The following is a 19,095-nucleotide window of genomic DNA, read 5'->3' on the forward strand; positions in this document are numbered from 1 at the left end:
TAGCCAACCCTAACAAGGCCCCACAAAGGCAGGGAGGTTGGCTGCTTGACAAAGCCCCGAGTGGGTCATTTCCACAGCACCTCTGCACGTACCTCATTGGGCTAAGCAGCCCCTCTCCTCTTCTGCAGCTCCCGGGCTACAGCCCCAGTGTGGCCATGGCCCTGGGCACAGCAGTTCCCGGTGCTGCTTGGGATTAGCAGATGTTCCCCTGTCTGTAGGCCCCTTTCTGCTGAATGCCTCAGAAAGCCCACCCCACTCCTGGATGGGGCCAGAGCTAAATCTTGAGAAGGGGACCTCCTAGGGACGGGACCACCTGCTCATTGAGTATTACCACTGGCAGGAGGTACCTCTCAGCAGGGTAAGTGCTCAGCCCTGTCCTCTGTGCAGATGACGCATGTTGTCAGAGCCTGGTAGATGGGATGTTAGCTCTTCGGGGCTGGTTGGCTCTAGCCGCTACAGTCGAGGTCATGTGCTGAGGTAGGTTAGGATTTGGAACGCTGGGCGCCAGTGCTTGTGCCTGTCTGGGCCTTGGCTTCCACGTCTGAAATGCAGGCAGAGGGATGGGTCTCAAACACCCTGCGGGCCTGGGCTGGAGGCAGCGGGCTGTGCGTGTTCTTCCTGCAGGAGTCCGAGTGGATTGAGTGCCTCCCCTGCCAGCTGCACATAGTGATTATTTCTCTACCTGGGCCATGTTTTGTTTTGTTTTGTTTGTAAGTATACAAGTAGTTTTCTTTTAGTATAGTTAGAGGGCTATACAGCCATCGCCACGGTCTAATTTTAAGAACATTCCCCTTATCCCACGCCAGCCAAAGGAACCGTGTACCCCTTACCCATCACCCCTAATCTTCCCCCAGCCCCCAGCAACCACTAATCTATTTTCTGTCTCTATCCATGTACTTGTTCTGGCCATTTCCTATAAACGGAATTACGCAGGATGGCTGCACCTACCTCTTGCCTTTCAACTTGATCTGCCGGTTGCAACAATCCTGGTCCCAGGAGTCATACTTACAGACTACAGGCCCCTGGAGGTCAGGTTCCCTTTCTGGGCCCTGCCTCTCCTTCAGGCCAGCTCCTGCCCCTCAAGCCCTTCAGACAGTGGAGGATTTGTTACCCTCTCACCTTTGCACGAGGAGCGTCCCGCTGTCCACTTAACAAACATGGGATTTGGTAAGGTTGGGTATTCCAACTTTATAAGTGAAACATTTATAATATTTATTATGTTACATATGCTCTAAAATACTTATAAACAAAGCATAATGTTTATACAGTGAATCTGCAGTATACATTTAGAGGGGTTGGTTTGTTTCATATATTATTCAAAAATATGTGCTAAAGCTCATTTTCAGCCGGGCCAGCGTAGACATATAGAGGAAAATCAAATTCATTTTATTGAAGACCTCCAGTTAGCATGGAGAACAGATAGGCAGACCCATACATGGACTCAGGGCTACACGTAGGGCTCTTCCCTTTAGAGAGGACAGGGTGACCATCCAGGAGGTAAAGGATGTGAGGCAGACATTTCTGGCAGGAGATGACTCTGAAGGAAGCCGGCCTGTTTCTCCGTGGGTCACCTAGGCCTGTGAGGAAGGGGCTCTTGAGAGCCTCAAACACAGGGCAGAGAGCTTGGGCTTGAGCCCAGGGGAGCAGCTAAGGCACAGCCATGTTATGCTCATGAAAGGTTCTGGGGCCAGTACTGGCAACCACGGGGGCCCACCTCGCCCCGGGTTCTAACTGCTGAACAGTGCTGAGGAACTGAGTGCTGTGCCCGGGAGAGGAGAAGCCACAGACCTTACCACTGGATGCCAGATGCTCCTGCCATGCCTCCCCCAGAACACATCGCAGGTTTGAGACTCCCATCTCCCAGACTCGATTTGGACCAGTGGGCAGTGGGGTGACTGTACGGTGGGCAGTAGGAAAGACGTGGATGCGACACTCAGACATGGGTCTGCCTGTGCTTGGGAGCAGATGGGGAGGAAGGCTGCCCGCAGTACAGGTGAAGTCTCTGGTGCTCCAGAGAAGGGCGAACACCCCAGGGCCTTGAGATAGGGACTGGGACGCACAGAGAATAAACATGAGCTGCTCTGCTGCCCTCGGTTTGGCCTGTCATTTTCAGGAGCCTCCTGGTGGCCATCTTGGGCCAGCCGCTGGCCTCCAGTGTGGGCACTGAGGCCTGGCTTTGCCTCTGTTCTCAGGGAGAGGATGGCCCGTGGTGCCTAGAGCACCCTCCAGTCTAGCCAGGCCAGTTCTCTGTTTTCACCCTGCTGGCCTCTTCTCTGTCCCCAGGTAGGAGACAGATGTGCCTAATGCCTTCTTCCCTTTTCCTTGTGGAAAGCATTCAGAGAAAATGTATTGAATAAACTGTCTTCTTACCACCACCCCCTTGCTTGGTGGGGACTCTGTGTGTGTGTGCACTGAGAAACAGCAGGGGAAGCAGCCTGGGTTTTGTGCCGACCCTGAGCCATCACTTCATCTGAACAGTATCCTCTCTCGTCTCGTGGCAAGCTCTGAGGTGAGGGATTTCTTTTATTGTGGTAAAATACACATAACAAAAAAACTACTGTATTAACCACTTTAAAGTGTATAGTTCAGTGGCATATAGTACGTTGGTAATGTTTTGCAACCATCACCACTGTCTAGTTCTAGAACTTTCTCATCATTCCAAACAGAAACCTCATACCCATTAAGCAGTCACTCCTCATTCCCCACTCCCCCACTCATCCCCTAGCAACCATTAATCTGCTTTCTGTCTCTGTGAATTTGCCTATTCTGGATATTTCATCAAAACTAAATCATACAATGTTTGTCCTTTTGTCTCTGGCTTCTTTCACTTAGCGTAATGTTTTCATCTACATTGAAGTGTGTGTCGGTGTTTCATTCTTCTTATGGCTGAATACCATTCTGTTGTATGGCTAGACATTTTGTTCTTTTGTTTTTGTTTTTGACATTTTTTTAAAAATTATTTTAGCTTGAGAGTGTGAGTGTGGAGAGGGGCAGAGGGGGAGGTGGAGGGAATTTGAAGCAGGCTCTCTGCTGAGTGGTGGAGTCCAATGCTGAGCTCGATCCCATGACCCTGAGATCACAACCCGAGCCAAAACCAAGAGTTGCGTGCTCAGCCACCTGAGCCACCGAGGCGCCCCATCCGTGCATCCACTGATAGACATTTAGGCTGTTTCTACCTTTTGGCTGTCGTGAATAGTGCTGCTATGAACATTTGTGTATGTTTTGTTCAAAAACCTGTTTTCAGTTCTTTGGGGCGTAAACTTAGGAGCAGAACTGCTGAGTCATATGGTAACTCCATGTTTAACTTGTTGAGGAATCTCAAGACTGCTGTCCACAGCAGCTGCTCCATTTTGCATTTGAAGTAAAGGATATTGTTAATCCCATTTTACACTTGTGGAAGCTAAAGCTTAAACTTTGCAGCTTGCCCAAAGTGACTTTCATGGTGATTGGCAGAGCTAGGATTCTGTTCTGAGGGTGGTGCTCTTCTTGGCTCATAGGCACTGGACACGTAAAGCCCAGAGGCTACATTAGATTCTTGAGCCTTTGTGGGGAAGAAGGGCCTGGGAGCACGGTCATGTTTGGTTTCCCCGTCCCAGGGTGATGGGTCCACAGCTGATAAGTTCTCCACGCCATAGCCCCCAGCATGGCTGGTCCAGCTCCTCCTGCGGGCAGAGTTGCAGCAGTTAGGGTTCATGCTGGAGTCCTGAAGGGCAGGAAGGGGGGCAGAGTCACTGCTTCCTGCAGAGGAGGCCGTGTGAGATCAGAGGCACAGACAGACCTGGCATCCAAGGCCGGGCAGGGAGGCTGCAGGCGCGCCCCGGCCTCGGGGCTGCTGTGTGCGGCTGGCAGCTCCGGTGTGGGGGATGGCTATGAAACTGCCCGGTAAGCCACGAGGACAGCGGGATCCAGGGGAGGCTGGCCACACGCCTGGCCAGGGAACTTCACTGGCTTCTGGCCATGCAGGCAACAAGAGGAAAGCAGTTCGGCCTGGCGGGCACCTACAGCAGCTCCTCATCCCTCCCCGCTGCCCTGAGGCCCCTGGCTGAGGTTGGGGGAAGCCTTCTCTGAGCTGCCAGAGGGGCCAGTGGGAGCTTTTGCTCTCCGATTCAGGGTGGTTTCGTGGTTATGTCTTAAGACTCCTTTTCCATGAGTCTTTCCAGTTTTCTCTGAGAACTTGGACTTTGAGGCTGTCCATCTAAAGAGAACTACACGCTAGGGAGAACTGTGGCCTTGGAGGGCAGAGGCTCAGGTGGCCTGTTCTACACCTGGATGGCATTTGGTGTCCACCTCTTTCTAGAGGGACTCATGATTCATTCGAGTCAGGACTCTGAGCAGTTTGGTAGTAGCAGGAAGAGCCGGAGACCGTCTCTGTGGTCCTGACCAGCACGTGTTCCTCTCAGGGCATGGGGTTCCAGGGCGCCTGAGATGGGGTGCAGTACTCAGCGAAGCTCCCCACGGGACATCTTCCTTCCACAGAAAATTCCGGTCTGACCTCCTTTAATCCCCAAGAAAGGATGTATGTGGTCTCTCCCTGGACCTGGCTCAGGTGGCCTAACCAAGCCTCTGGCGTGGCTGCCTGGCCAGCCTCTGTACAGAAGCTTATGGGAGCTGCTTTCCCCCTCTCTGGGGAGGGCAGGGGAGCTCGTGTTCCTGCCTAGGCCGTGTCTGATACTGCCCACCGACAGGTTCTGCAGTAACCCTGGGCCACACTTGTCCTGGGTGACCCCAGTGGGTTCCAGGGCCCTTTATCCCTCTGGGCCCCATTTACAAGCCATCACAGTGCCTTTCTCCTGAGGCTCTCATCAGGGTGAACCTGTAAGTTCTTATCCAGGGCCCTGGCCGACCTTAGAAGACAGTTGGGATTATTCTTGCCCCGGTGGCTTCTCCTGCAAGGAGAGTCTTTTTGTCCTACCTGGAGCATACTCACGCCTACTTCTGGCAGTGTGCAGAGCTGCTGGCTGACCGCTGTCACCAAGTAGCACTGCTTGTCCTGTTCCTTAAGTGGGTCGCGGGGAGTGTGATGGAGCAGAAATACAGAGTACAGGGCAGGTGGGAAAAGTCTTGATCCCTGATTTTTCATTCTGTGTGTGTGCATGCCCATACACCTGTTCTTCGCAGCGTGAAATGTGTGGTTCTCAGTCAGTCGTGGACAGATAGGTTTGAAATACATGAACTGTTGCAGGACATGCAGTGCACTGGGTTGGCCTTCACCTCGAAAGGCACTTTTGACCTTGACATTCTGTGAGCACTTCCTTGCCCTGGGCGAAAGCCTTTGTTTCTGTGGGTCTCTGTTTTCCCCTCTGAATGGAGAAGTGGGCCATTCTATCCCAAGTTTTACCTGACCTCTGGTTGTATAAGCACAGCTTCCTGGAGGAAAGGGTCCCCACCTATAGCTCTAAATGGCCCCTCTTTGTACTTCTGTCCTATTCTCCTCTTCTTTCTCTCTGACAGATGCTTACCTTCCAAATTTCCAGGATCCAACAAGAAGTGGAGGCTACCTGTTTTCCCCAAAGTGCACCTGTGTGGCCAGGGATGGGGGTGGAGGGTCTCCAGGGGGTAAGGCTGCTGTGGGAGGATCTTTCAAAGCAAGCATCTGACAAGTGCCCAGCTACAGCGGACAGAGGTTTCCTTGGCCTTTTGTGGGCCATTGGGCAGATGACAGGAGGGCTGGGTTCTCAACAGGATGTCGTCACATCCCCAGAGAGAGGCCCTTGTCTTAGTCCTCCAGCTTGGTCACTTCATGCTTACGTGGTCTCCGGCCTGGGGATTCGTTGACACTGCCACAGCTCTGCCGTCTTAGCTGGTGTCATGTGGAGACCAAAAGAGGACTGGAAACCCCCAGATGGCTAGAGGGCCATCTGGTGACATTGCTGGCCAAAGAGTTAACCCATAACTTGGCAACACAGCTGAGTTCAAAGGCCTGCAGACAGCCATCCCTTTTTTGAAATCGAGCAAAACTGGGTGCCGCTCAACCTGGTAGGAGGCCTGGACTCCTCACAGCTGGAGGTGCAGAATGAGAGCAGGGAGCTTGTCGGATGGAGCCGGGTCTCTGCGGATGGCACGGGGGCGAGGGGTGCCCTCTGGCTGGATTTGGGTTGCAGCCTAAATATCTGCCCTTGCTCTTCAAGCAGAGCGGCTGGCCAGCTCGCGGAGATGGGTTGTCAAGGATCCGTTCTCTCCTCCGTGCTGAGAATGTAGACGGGTATGACCTGCTCCTGCCCTGAGGTGGGGAGGGCCACACCTGGGCCTGGGGGCTCTCTGGAGACCCTTGGCTGAAGCACCCGAGCTCTGGGTGCAGGAGCTGTGGTTGAGTGCAGACTAGTGAAGGGGCAAATGGTGGCGGCACAGACAGCGTCAGAGAGGCGTGGGAGTCATCTGTGAGAGGACGCACTGGCCCGGGGCCTGGCCTTCGGTACCCACCTGGGACAGTGAGCCGCTTCACGGCAGGTGGCACCGTTGAGACTCAGGAGGAACTATTTCCACAGTGCCTGCCAAGGGCCAGCCGGGGTCGGTTTTCCGGTTCTCCCTTCTTTTCTGACCACTGTTGACTCTCCTCCCTCTTCCCTGTATGTGACAGGATTAGATAATGCCCACCTCATGAGTAGTGTTTAAGGAAGCCTGAGAGAGGTTGTAATCACGAGACACACAGGTAGTAAATAAATGTTCATTTCCTGCAGCTGTAGCTTGTTATGTCTTTGCCTTTGATTGACACCTCTGAAGGCTCTTCTGGAAGGAGGTGGAGAACTCATTTTGTATACATAAACAACTGAGGCCCAGAGAGGTTGTCAGAAGTCCAAGGGCATGGTTCGTAACTAGGTCCCATGACCACGTTCCGCTGCAGGGCTAGCTGGGAAATCTCATCACTAGCTTATGGCCACATGTCCAGCAAACCCAGTGACTGTTCACGAGGGGATTGGCGAGCAGTTTCATGACCACTGAGTCCTGGAATGGTAGTTTCTAAAGATTAGCACGTGCCTTCAGACGGCCCACTAGAGAGTATAGGGAGAAGAAAGTATTAGAATTTCTGTTGGCGTGTTTTATTGTCCCTGTTTAGCTTACCTGTGTGTGTGTGTGATAGTTTACAAGGTATTGGCACAGATGACTTATCGCATCCATGCATCCCTATGTCACAGGTGGGCACACACTGGCACCTGTGACACCCATGAGTCCAAGCATTGGGTGGGCCATCAAGGACAAAGGAGGAAAAGTCACCTTGGAAAAGCTCCTCTGCCCTCCCCTCTCCCGCTCTGGGCTCTGTGCTCCTGCTCATGGCCCTAATCCTCACAGTGGTCCGCAGTGTCAGTGTCCCTGTTTCATGTACGAGAGGACCATGTCAGTACCAACGGGGAGCGTGTGCTTCTGTGTGGGGAGGCTGAGCTGAGAGAGCAGAGGCCACGACCCCTAGTTCGCCCAGAGAGGGTTCAAATGGGGCAGTGGCATGATGCCAGAGAAGACCTGGGATTAGAAATTCTGAAGAGTGGAAGGACTGGAACTGGAACAAGGCGGTGGGGAAGCCTAGGAGGACCGTGCGGGCCCTGCCCTGGGTTGGAGGGGTGCGCTCTTGAAGCTGTGGGAGCAGCACTCGTCTGGGGAGGGGGGCTCAGCCTCTACATGCTCATGGGTCTCCCCAGCCAGAAGACCAGTGGGTGGGTCCCAGGCCTCCCTCCTTGTTCACTGCTCCTGAAGAACTCCCTTGATTGGTTGCAGGATAACCCAACAAGCCCCCTTTCCCAGTTCAGGGACTCTTCAGGAGTGCCCAGGAGAGACCCTCCAAGGCTGCTTTCCTGAGGAAGAGCATCCTAGCATGCAGGTGGCCCACCCTCAGAAGTGGGACTCGGGCCCCTCCCCTGGCCCCAGCTGAAGTCAGAGGCCTCCCCGTTCTCTCGCGGCTGGCTCACCTGCCCTGCTTCCTCCGTTCTGAGCTGCACCCAGAGGGTCCATAAGGAAAGGGTTTTGGGAGCTGGGAACCTTACTTCTTCCCCTTTCTGCAGACCAGAAAGCTGGCAGCCATGCTGGGTGAGGGCTCTGGCACTCAGTGCTCCTCTGGTCCGTCTTCCGTAGTTGGGCACCAGGCCTTGAGGAGGGAGGCAGCAGTGCATCAGAGATGCCGGTGGGCTGGCCTGGAAAGTACCAGGAAGCTCATATGCACTCCAGCTGGAGGGGGTCCGGGAGCTTCCTGCTTCCTTTCGTTTGGCAGATGAAGAAGGGTTTCCGGTAGCAGTTAGAGTTGGCCTGAGCTTGGCATTCACACCGAACCCAGCATCCTGACCTTCAGAGCAGGCCTCTTCCCCATGCCCTGGCAACAGGGAGCTTGCAGCCGGGCAGGGCTAGGACCTACCTCAGAGCCTTAGAGGGGAGGCACCTGATAAAGCAGCCACCAGCTGGCCGCCGTGGCTGTTTCTTCCCCTGCCGCTTTGTCAGGGACCCAGCTCAGGAAGTGCCGAGTCCTTGGGGGCCGCTCAGTAGGGAAGCTGGCAGCTGCCCGGGAAGTAGGGGCAGCCTCCCTGCCTCGTTGCCCACACCACCAGGGGTCCTGGCCAAGGCTTCCCCTGCTGTGAGAGGCACCAGAATGGGGCATTAAGGTAGTGCCCTGCCTGACTCCAGGCCAGGAGCTCTTTGCCCTTGGGATGGTGACAGCCCTGGTGCCTCACTTCCCTCCCACAAGTGCTTCCCTGTTTGGGGGAAGGTGAGAGGCCAGAGGGTGCAGGGCTAACAGATCCTCTCCAGGAATGTCCTCCTTGCTGACCCCGCCCCAGCAGGAACCTCTAAATGCCTTCTTTGCTTGTTCTTGGTGTTCTTTTCCTCATTTCAGTGTCTAACAGCGTCAGGAAAGGAAAAAGTTTTTATTTGCCGTTCCGGCGTCAGCTGGGCAGTCCCGCCAGGTTACGGGGGGTCACCTGCCCTGAGTGGGCTCGGCCTGCCTCTACAGCATCTCTGATAACTGTGGCTCCAGCCTGCCAGCCCCAAAGCCCGCCTTCCAGGATGTGGCTTCTCTCCGGCTCCCTCCGAGCCTCTAAAAATAAACTTGCTATTTTGGAACCACCTCCTTTGGAGCTTTTTCTCACTGCTCTCTCGGAGCTGTAACCCCTGGGAGACCAGACTCTTGGCTGCCTCTGTCCTCCCAGCTGTCGTTACGGAGCTGTCCTCTTCCTGCCTCTCTCCCTTCCCCCGCTACTAGCTGGGGTCTTGTTCTCCCGCTAGGAGGGAATGTCCAGCTGGATGTCCTCTGAGAAGAGCAGGCCTGTCACCTCTCCTCTCTGGGACGGCGAGGACAGAGTGGGGCCATAAGGGTGGGGACGAGGCAGAGCACCACCCTGTGCCCCTGTCGTAACTGGGGATCCACACAGCTGCCAGAGGGCCGGGAGGGCCTGGGGGTGTGGGGACAGCCCATGCTGCCATACTCTGACCCATGAGTGCTGGTCTCTGTGTGACCCCCTGCCCCATCTTCTTCTTTGCAGCCCACAACCCTGCCTCAGGGCACCATCAACATGAACCAGTGCACAGACGTGGTGGACGGGGAGGGCCGGACAGGCCAGAAGTTCTCCCTGTGCATTCTGACCCCTGAGAAGGAACATTTCATCCGGGCGGAAACCAAGGAGATCATCAGCGGGTGAGTCTGCCCCAGCACCTCTGCCTACCAGCAGGTTCTCGGGCCAGTTCCCTCTGGCACAAATTTGGCAAGATTGCCATCACTTTCTTCCCCACGTGTGTCCCCTCTTCTGAGTCCCCTCTCTCTTCACACCGCCACCATGTACCCGGTCACCACACCAGAAACTGGCCTCACCTTGCACCTGTCTTTGCGTCATCCCTGTGTGCTCATACTCTCCTCGTGTCCCACTTCCCCGGGGGCCTCCCTCTGCTGGCACTGCCCCACCTCCAGGGCTGCGGCAGCTTCCTTCCTTCCTTCATTGGTCTCACCACCTCCATTCTCAATCCTCCACCCATGTGTCACTCGACCACGAGGGTTTCAGTCCCCAGAGCACACCTGACCTTGCCTCTCTCCTGCCCGAAGCCCCATCACCTGGGAGTGAAGTGCAAGTTCCTTGGTTGGCCCCAGGAGGCACCTTCCCAGCCCTCCAGCCTCACCCCCACCACCCTTGTGTCCCTCATTACCGAACTGCTTATCACTGCACATCCTTGTGCTGCCCACCAGCTCTGTGCCTTCCCTCTCACCCTGCCTTCAGTTTGGAATGACCCCTCCATCCTTCAGCCCAAGTGTCCGCTCTTGCAGGAAACCTGCCCCCGTGAGGCACTTGGCACCATCAGCTGGCTTTATGAAAGATGCAGATTGGGCGCACATCTGGCCTCCTGTAGCCAGTAGTAGGTCCTTGAGGGTGGAGGGCTGTGTCCCATTCCTCGTCCTCGGGGCCTACACACAGCAGTCACTCCAGTGCCGCTATAGACCCTGGCTTCTTTGTCCAGGTGGAAAGAATAGACAGTCACTGAGTCACACCACTGCCCTGGTCTTGCCCTGGTCAGAAGCTTAGGGGAAGCCCTGGAAGGTGGAAGGGGACCCGGGTTTTCAGGTAGCTGACTGTCCAGGCGAGCAGAGCTCCATGCTGCTGAGCTCAGACAGTGTGTGCCTTCCAGGAGTCCGTACTCCTGGGCCGCATGTTACCGGCCTAGCCGGTAACTGTGCGACCTAGCCCCACAGTACATGCACAGTGAGCAGGCTCAGCATGCCTGGCCAGGAGCTCGGGCGCTGGACCTTGGAGAATCCCATTGGTCCTTTAAGGTGGAGAAAGCTTTGAGAGAAAGTGAATTGGGGTGTGGTCGGGGTGGGCTGTTAGGGATCCTGGGCTGATTATTATAGTGCAGAGTGGAGGGAACTAGAAGGTGAAGGCTTTTGGTTTCAACAAGTAAAAAAAAACTGAGCACTGGCTGAGCTTCAGGATCTCAGGCCAAGGCTGCTGTATGAGGAAGTGAGAACACAGTGGTCAGAAGGTCCCCAGGTTTTGCTGAGTTCAGAAGTTTAAACCCGTGCTGTGCTGGACTGGAGCCAAGGGCCAGAATTGCACTGCAGAGTGACCAGCGGACCCTCTGCTGGGGCTGCCAGCTCAGCCTGAGTCCTTCGTGCTTGGAGAGAGCGTTTGCATTTTTGATTCCTAGGGGCAAACGGCAGGACCACTTGGCCTCTCCCTCTCCCTGTTCTTAATTCTAGCACTATATGGTTTAGGAGTGTAGAGGGCTCAGGGAGCCTGGCCAGCGGAATCAGAGAAGCATAGGACTCTTGATTTCGCGGACGTGGGCTTGAGCCCCATACTGGATGTGGAGATTAGTTTAAAAAGTTTTTCTTAAAAATATAGAGAGAGAGGACTTTTACAGAGCCCTCGTTCTACAGTTGGGAGATTAAAGCCCTGGAAATGCAAGAACGCTGACCAAGGGCAGTCTACAGGCACAGGGGACAGCGGAGAACAACTCGCTCTTTCCGGCTCACACCTGCTGCTGCAGCCCTGTCTGGCAGACAGCCAGCCTGTACTGAGGTGCCACTGCCCCGCGGGATTCCTTGGGGGAGACCTAGCCCTCCCCTGAGGAGCTAGGTCCAGTGGAGGATACTGATTAGCATGAGGTATGAGAAGGGGTGTCCTGGATCCCCAGGACAGGATGGGGCATGTGTCAGCCAGGGGACCCAGGTCATTGATGTCGTGTGCTACATGGCATGAGGAAATTGACAGCTGATGCAGCCTCTGCCAGGTGGCCCAAATCCTACCATCAGGCACCTACCACAAGACCGAGCTCCGGTCAGTCGGCAGTGCCACCGCGGCACAGATCTCTTCCCTCAGGGCCCCCATCCCGTGGGCTCGCCGGTTTGCCTGCTTGCTTGTGTCGCCAGTTGACAGCAGCTGGGTCACCTATACCTGTCTGTCACGCCCCCGTGCTCCTGGGGCCCAGGAGGGTGAGGCGACTTTGTGAAGCAGTCTTTCTTCGTCTCCTAAGTAAAGCTCTGAGAGGGGTCTTTGGCAGACACAGCTTCCTGGGATGCCCACGGAATGTCAGCCCCTGTGGCAGGCTGGAAAGCAGGTCTTTTAACACCACACGTGTGGGAGTTCCTCAGATTATGTGAGTGAGGCGCTGAGAGTCTGCTCATCTGCTGGCCTTGCAGACACAGTCATGCCTCTTCTCTTGCTTCGGGGCCAGCCGGCAGAGGAGTGACCCACAGGGCCTGCGCCTCAGTTCTCCGCATGTCCGCAGTCATTCAAGCTCTCGGCAAATACAGAACGACCTGCTCGAAGCCGAGCTGCGCTCACCCCAGATGCTGTGATTCCCCACGCCCAAGCCCACTTCCCCAGCTCCCAGCTCTCAGCAGCAAAACAGCATACCCTCCTGAGCCTGTTCTAGAAGGTCACCGACCATGACCGACTTCCCTTCCTCCACCCCCGATTAAAGAAGCACCTTGGAGTGCTAAAGACAGGAGCCCTCCTTCCTGACTCCGGCTCGAGTGCTGGTGCTGGCGGGGCAGGCTCTGCCTCACACTGCGGCTTGGCCACTGCTCCGGGCCCGGGGTGGCAGCAGGCCCAGCACAAACCCTTGGGGTCCGGGGAGAGGGGGGCCAGAGTCTCCTGTGGTACCTTCCCCTCTGGAGAGAGCACCCTTCACCACCAGCCCCTCCTGTCCTCCTCGTCCAACCCTTCCAGATGGTAAGGAAGCTCCAGTGAGGCAAGCAGTGGACGTGTTATGGCCTAATCTGCCCCCTGCTTTCAGAGAGGAGGAGACTGAAGCCCAGAGGCACAGGGAGCCCCCAAGGTCGTGGTTAGAAAGTAGCAGAGCCAGATCTGCCAGATCAGGCCTCCTGCCTTCAGCCGCTGCTCTTCCCATGCTCGCCCGCTGCCTTCCCTGCTCCTGGTCCAGAGGGGACTTTCCAACTTGTGGGCCTTGGAGTGGGTCCCTGGGCAGCTCTGCTGGGCCTTCCCCAAAGCCAAGGTGCCCACAGCCCTCAGGGTGCAGGTAGGGCCCAGAGGTGAGTGAATGGTTATGGGAGGTCAGCTGCTCAGCCCCCAGAAGTGACCTGCCACAGAGAACTTTGGTAGCACAGCTGCTGGTTTCCTGCTTCTAGAGCTCTAAATGCTACTCAGTAGCAGTCCATCTGTGCCTTAGCCAAATCTACCATGGGAGGACAGTTTTAAAGCCAAGTCTAAACCCAAAGTTAGGGTCAGTGATGGAAACCATGATGTGCTCTGCACATCTAGGGTCGGTCACAGGGCCTTCTCTACCTGCACTATGGTCATTGTGGGGTCAGCATCTGGGCCTGGTCCCAGCACAGCCTGTGCTTGTCCTGGGCTGCACTGTCGGCACTTCCCCAGCGGTGGCTGGCTCAAATCTGGGTCACGCTCTGCCCTGCTCCGCTGCCCAGAGGCCTGGCCACTGGATGGGCACCCTCAAGTAGGAAGCATTGGGCCTGGTGCCTAGACCACCCAGTGCGGTTCCCAGGTCCTGAGCGCAGGGGGTCTGATCCCTCCTCTTCTCTCCCCAGATGGCTAGAGATGCTCATGGTCTATCCCAGGACCAATAAGCAGAACCAAAAGAAGAAGCGGAAGGTGGAGCCTCCCACACCACAGGTAGGTAGAGTGGTGTCCATCAGTGGGGCTAGGAGGAAGTGAGAGCTCCCCAGGAGGTTAGAAGACTTCAGAACCCAGCCTAAAATGAGGGGTGAGAAAAAGGATCCAGATGGGAGTGCAGCTGAAGTGGTTATGAGCCCTGTATGGGCTCTTTTTCCCTCCAGCGGTCTGTGGGCTAAGACCTGCATGTGCCTCTCCAGGCCGCAGGGCAGGACCCGCCGCAGGACAGGGTGGCCTCACTCATGTGCTCTGGGGCCGCCCCAGGAGCTTTGCAGTGAGGGAGCCCAGCGGCGATATGATAGCATGTCCGTTCCTTGGCTGTCCTGCCAGTTGCTAGCGAGCAGAGGGCATGCTCAGAGGGGCTGCTTGCTGTACGTGCATATCCTCGTGCAGGCAGGGAGGGTCCTAGAGTGTCCTGGTTGAGTGAGGAGCTCTCAGGGGACCCTGTTCCTGCTCTAGGCTTTGACCAAAAAACTGGTAAGACCTTGACTTTTGTGCCCCTGCCCTAATTCCCATTTGACCGAAGTGGGGGGTGGCTTGGATAGGTCCCATCAGGTCTAATCCTTCCCTGAAGACCACTCTCCTTGTCTATAGGGACACAGGGCACCCAGAAGGGCTCTCCGTCTTCCTGCCATGCTCCTTAAACTCCTGGGGCCCTGGTGGAGCGAATTAACTTTTCTGAGCCTCAGTGAACTGCTTTATAGAATGGGCCTTTGGACACCCAGTTACAGAATTGTTGTGGGCATGGAAGGAAGCAATGAGCCCTTGATGGGTGCTCAGTGAATGCTCCTCTCTGCTCCAAACTTCAGTGTTACGAGTGCTTTGTCTTACCTGATCGAGCCTCACAGCAACCCCCCAAGAGTGAGCAGGATGGGGATGGGGGTCCCTTGGGCATCTCGCAAGGCCCAGAGTCTGGCAGGGAGCCAGCCTGTGACAGAACCTGAGCCACCCCCGAGGACTCAGCAGTCCTTAGTGGCCGCTCTCTGCTTCTCCGAGTGGTAGAGGTCCACCCAGACAGGACCAGGGTGTGTGTACTGGCCTGGCTACCACCACCGCCAGCCCACACCCACCTCCCCCGGCCCCACCATGCACCGGCCCTGAGGGAGTGCAGCCCTGGGCCCGCTCTCAGCTGATGGTCATTGTTTGCTCTCTGTCCACCCTCCCCAACGAGCCTCAGGCCAGCATCCCCTGGAGGGTAGCATACCTGGCGAGAAGTCAGCAAAATGCAGTCAGACCTTCCTAGAGACTGAAAGTGGGGCTTCCTGCTGGGGAACAGTGGATACGCCCACAAATGCCCCAGCGCTGCCCGGTTTGAGAGAATAACCCCACGCGGTGTAATGGCGTGTAGGCTCGCTCTGCATTTCTGTAGTGATGCCGTGGAAGGAGTGCTGGAGCGGAGCTCCGGTCTCCAGGTCAGGTGACTGTGCGTGCAGGAGACATGTTCAGCCCAGACCAGGGCACTTGGTTGTGTCCCTCCTGCCTGCCTGTCCCTCCCCCCAGATAGTGCTGGCCAGCCACGGCTGAGCTTCACTTCTGCAGTCGGTGGTGGGAGCCCCGTGATCACACGGTGGGGAGATGACCCACTTCTCTGAGGTCTCTTAGAGCCCTGGTGTCCCGCCTGCTCTGCTTATTCCCCTTCAGAGCCTGGCAGACCCAGCCTGGCAGGGCTCTCTTTCTTCTGCCCCTTGCTCCCAGGAACATCACATATGATTGCACTGGTTTCTGGAAGCTGTGAACTTTCATCTGGGGCCCATCTCCCTGTGACTCAGTGTCAGAAGGTCGCGTGGGGTCTCTCCAGAGAAGAGTTGGGGATCTCTGGGCAGGCCTCCACTCCACAGCCTGATGCTGAAGGTGTTTGGATGCCCCAGATGGAGCAGGGAGGGATCCTAAAGCTTTCGGGGCCCCTGTAGAGGCCGGCACCCAAGACTCCATATCTGGCCTCATTTCTCTGTGGCCTGAGGGAGTTTTGGATAAAATCAGTAGGGTGAGGAAGCATTGCTGTGCCATGCCCGGCCCTGGGAACGCAGGCAGGAGCATCCACAGGGTCCCATGTGAACAAGGATGTCTTGAGCAGTTGGGAGTTCCGGTCATAGACAGTCCGCTCATTGAGTGCTTTCCTGAGAGCAGGCCCTGCGGGAGGATGAGGGTCAGGTGCAGGGGGAGCAGATAGCCTCTAGGCTGGGGGCAGGGGCCCCAGCAGAGCCAGGACACCAAGGAGACAGTCTAGCCCTGGCCAGGGCCTCTGAGGCCTGAGAGGTGTGGTTTCCAGAGCTGCTGCTTAGCCGCTGTTTACTTCAAGAGGGAAGACTTTCCCTGATACTGAGATGTCTAGAGAGGAGGAGGAGGTTTACTCTGGGTATGACTAAGACAGGAAGGATGGAGATCTTACCACCCTCTCCCCAAATCCCAGACCTGGGACTCTGACAAGGTCAGGGGCCGCCTGTCTCCCCTGCCAGGTGTGTGGGTTGGGAGGCTTGGTTCATTACGTGGAGCTCGGGAATGCTGGTTCCTCCCGTCTCCCCAGCTTCCCAGGCTGGGCCCTTACTTCTGGGCCTTTCTTCAGAGACCTGTGAAACAACAGGCGTCTCAGTGTGAGCAGAGGCAGGCCGGGAGGAACGTCTCTCCTGGTCCAGTACCCTGCTGCTTCTCCGGCCCTCCCGCTGCCCCCCCCACCCCCGTGTGTTCTGATTGCTCCTTCTTCTTCAGTGTTGTGTTTTCTACCTGGGCGCCTGCTGCTACACCCACTCCGGGCCATCTCTCTCCTTCGGGTTGGGCCTCTGCTCGGTTTCTGTGTCCGGAAAGTAGGAAGGAAGGCTTTCTGTAAAACCCCTTCTGGGGAGGGCATCTGCTTAGCTCGCAGGCAGAGGCTATAGAGGCCGATTGGCCTGGGCCCGCCTTCCTGTCCTGTGTCCTCTTTTCCTCCCTGCTTTGAAAACCCTTTCTCAACAGCCAAATAAAGAACACAGACCTCACTGCAGCATCGATCGCCCTGAGCAGTGCAGGTGTCCCAGCCATGCAGGGACTAGCATGTAGGGGACCTGGCACTTCTCCCTCCTTCCTCTTTAGCGGGCACCTGTGGTCTCTGTCGTTGTGAATCCGAGCACCGCCCCATCACAGGGGTGACCGTGTGGGGAGCAGAAGCAGTGCTGCATAGCCCCAACCTGGCCTGTGCCAAGTCTTACTCACCACACATCTGCTTTGGAGAAGAGAAGCAACTTTACCCAGAGATCAGGCTTCCCTGTGTCACCCACCCACCCCCTCTCCTGGAAGCCAGTGTGGCTTTGTTCCTGCTGCCAGACTGTTCCTCTGTCTCTACTCATGCGATAAGGCTTGGCATAGAGGCGGTAGAAGGCAGAGGCTCTGAAGGAGAGAAAGAGAACTGCTTATGGATCTTGGCTACCGTTCAGGGCCATCATTCTCTGGGACAAGTTCTCCGGAAGTGAGGAGCACAGAGAGGGATCTGCAGGTGCAGCCAGCCCTGCACAGGTTGGGAGACCCCAGGGCCAGAAGGTGGGTATGTAGCCATGGGGTGCTGAGAAATGTATTTGTTTCCCAAGTTCCCTGTCATGGCTGAGAAATGTATTTGTTTCCCAAGTTCCCTGTCATGGCTCATTGGATCTCAGGCCTAGAATTTCCTCTGCCTCTTGGGGGTCCCTGCCAGCCCACCCCCTCACTATGGGGGTCACCCAGGCACCAGAAAGGGGTATATCTATGCCGTGGGCACTTGACCCACAGCATGGGGCTAAGGGCTCTGGCAGCCTAGGCCGGCCCCCTCCGAAGCACAGCCACCTGCCTCTTCCTCTTTGGCCCTTTCTGGCAACCTCTACCTACCCTTGGGTGCAGCCTGTCTTCCACAGAGGGGACGGATTCACCAAGACCAGTCTTCACGTCACCCCACGCAGCTCTGTCCCGAGCCCACCAGAGCATGCAGCCTCTGGCTTCTGGCCTTTGAACAGAAGACTCCATTGTTGGAAGGGGCCATGGCAGGGGGACCTGGAGTGACTTCTGCTTGAGGGAAGCATTGCTGGGACATGGCTTGAGGGCAGTATGCTGACTGGAGGTCCAGGTGGCCCTAGGGCCAGCTCTCCTGAGATCATGAGAGCCTGGTTCTGTTGGAGCCCTCAGGAAACTGTCCAAAACCATTGCCATTATATTTCAAGAAGTCCACTTCTTGCAAAGTGGGTCAGAGCTATAGGGACTCTCCTGGGAGCCAGGTCTGTTGGTGGTTCTGACCAAATGGGCAGTTGGGCACGTTCTGGTCTGTGGGAAGAGGCTTCTTTTTCTTTACCCCGTCTCATGAGGCCTAGAATCCTTGCAAGGCTAACGAAAGTTTTGGACCTGATAAAATGCCTGTCTTTTCCCATTGGGATACCTGGTGCCATGGCTTCTCAGTGGGTCCTTTAGACTGCCCATCCAAAGCACCCCCGCCGCCCCCTGCCACTCCTGGGGGTGTCAGGTGGTAGAAGGGGCTTGAAGCCTCACTCTGGTGGGTACGTCCTTGTGAGCCTGGGTGGGCCGTTCTTTCAACCCAGGCAGCCTCCCTTGCAGGGTATGTTGGGGAGGACGGGATGGTGCAGTGATGCCCCAGAGCCCAGCACACAGTCCGTGCTCAGTGGCTGTCAGACAGCCTGCTGGTCGATACCGGGTCTGTGTGGGTGATTCATGGACACAGAACCCGTGTCAGCCTTGCCAACAGCCCCTACTCAGAATTGGGTTAAGGTAGGTTTCTAAAAATGAGGTTTGGCTACCAGGATGGGCTGGAAGGTGAGGATTTGTATATTATCCCCCATGTTTGGTGGAAGACAGCTCTAGGACAGGTCTTCTTTTTTTTTTCTTTCTTTCTTTCTTTCTTTTTTTTTTTTTAATGACAGAGAGAGATAGCAAGAAAGGGAACACAAGCACAGGGGAGCTGGAGAGGGAGAAGCAAGCGCCCTGCCGAGCAGGGAGCCTGATGTGGGGCTCAATCCCAGGACACTGGGATCATGACCTGAGCCAAAGGCAGAGGCTTAATGACTGAGCCACCCAGGTGCCCAATTTTTGAGAGGCTCCAAAGCCCTCTTGCTGGCAGTGCCCTCTGCAGCTGGCATCCCGGACCCTGGGCCAAGCAGGGGGGTTGGGCCCAGGGTGTGAGGTACTACTGTGGGACAGCTGGGATCCCAGCCCTGCCCTAGTCTGGACTCTAGGTTTGGGCTGTTGAGTTAAGGTTCTCCACATGCTCTGGAAATGGACTCCTGTATCTGGCCAAGTACCTCCGCATGAATGCTTCTCCTACAGAGCAGCACCAGCTCTGATCTGGGGAGAGATGGGATGGATACCGTTCCCATCTGGGCTACAAGCTGCCATCTAGTTGTGCGGCTGAGCAGGTGGGAGGGCGTGAGTATAGACTGGATGTTTGGGTTATATCTGATGACTCTTTCTCTCACATAGTGTCCCAGGTGTCGCATTTTAGCTTTCTAGGACCAGAAAGGGGAGGTGGGGGAGGCCAAGGGCTGGCTGCGGCCTGGGGTCTGTATGAACACCTGCTTTGCATTCACCCAGC

At 56.1% G+C, this 19,095-nt stretch overlaps 1 protein-coding gene across 4 annotated transcripts in view; it reads left to right on the top strand.

The window, feature by feature from the left end:
- The window catches only part of MPRIP (myosin phosphatase Rho interacting protein), a 142,152-nt gene that overhangs the window by 72,583 nt on the left and 50,474 nt on the right, over window positions 1-19,095 (top strand). For all 4 annotated transcript variants that reach the window (XM_080825802.1, XM_080825803.1, XM_080825800.1 and 1 more), the window contains exons 4-5: window positions 9,459-9,610; window positions 13,472-13,556. In XM_080825802.1, the coding sequence (XP_080681928.1) occupies window positions 9,459-9,610; window positions 13,472-13,556 (237 nt within the window). The remainder of the gene's footprint in view (window positions 1-9,458; window positions 9,611-13,471; window positions 13,557-19,095) is intronic.

This window comes from Martes martes, assembly GCF_963455335.1.
Source record: "Martes martes genome assembly, chromosome: 16".
Taxonomy (NCBI): domain Eukaryota; kingdom Metazoa; phylum Chordata; class Mammalia; order Carnivora; family Mustelidae; genus Martes; species Martes martes.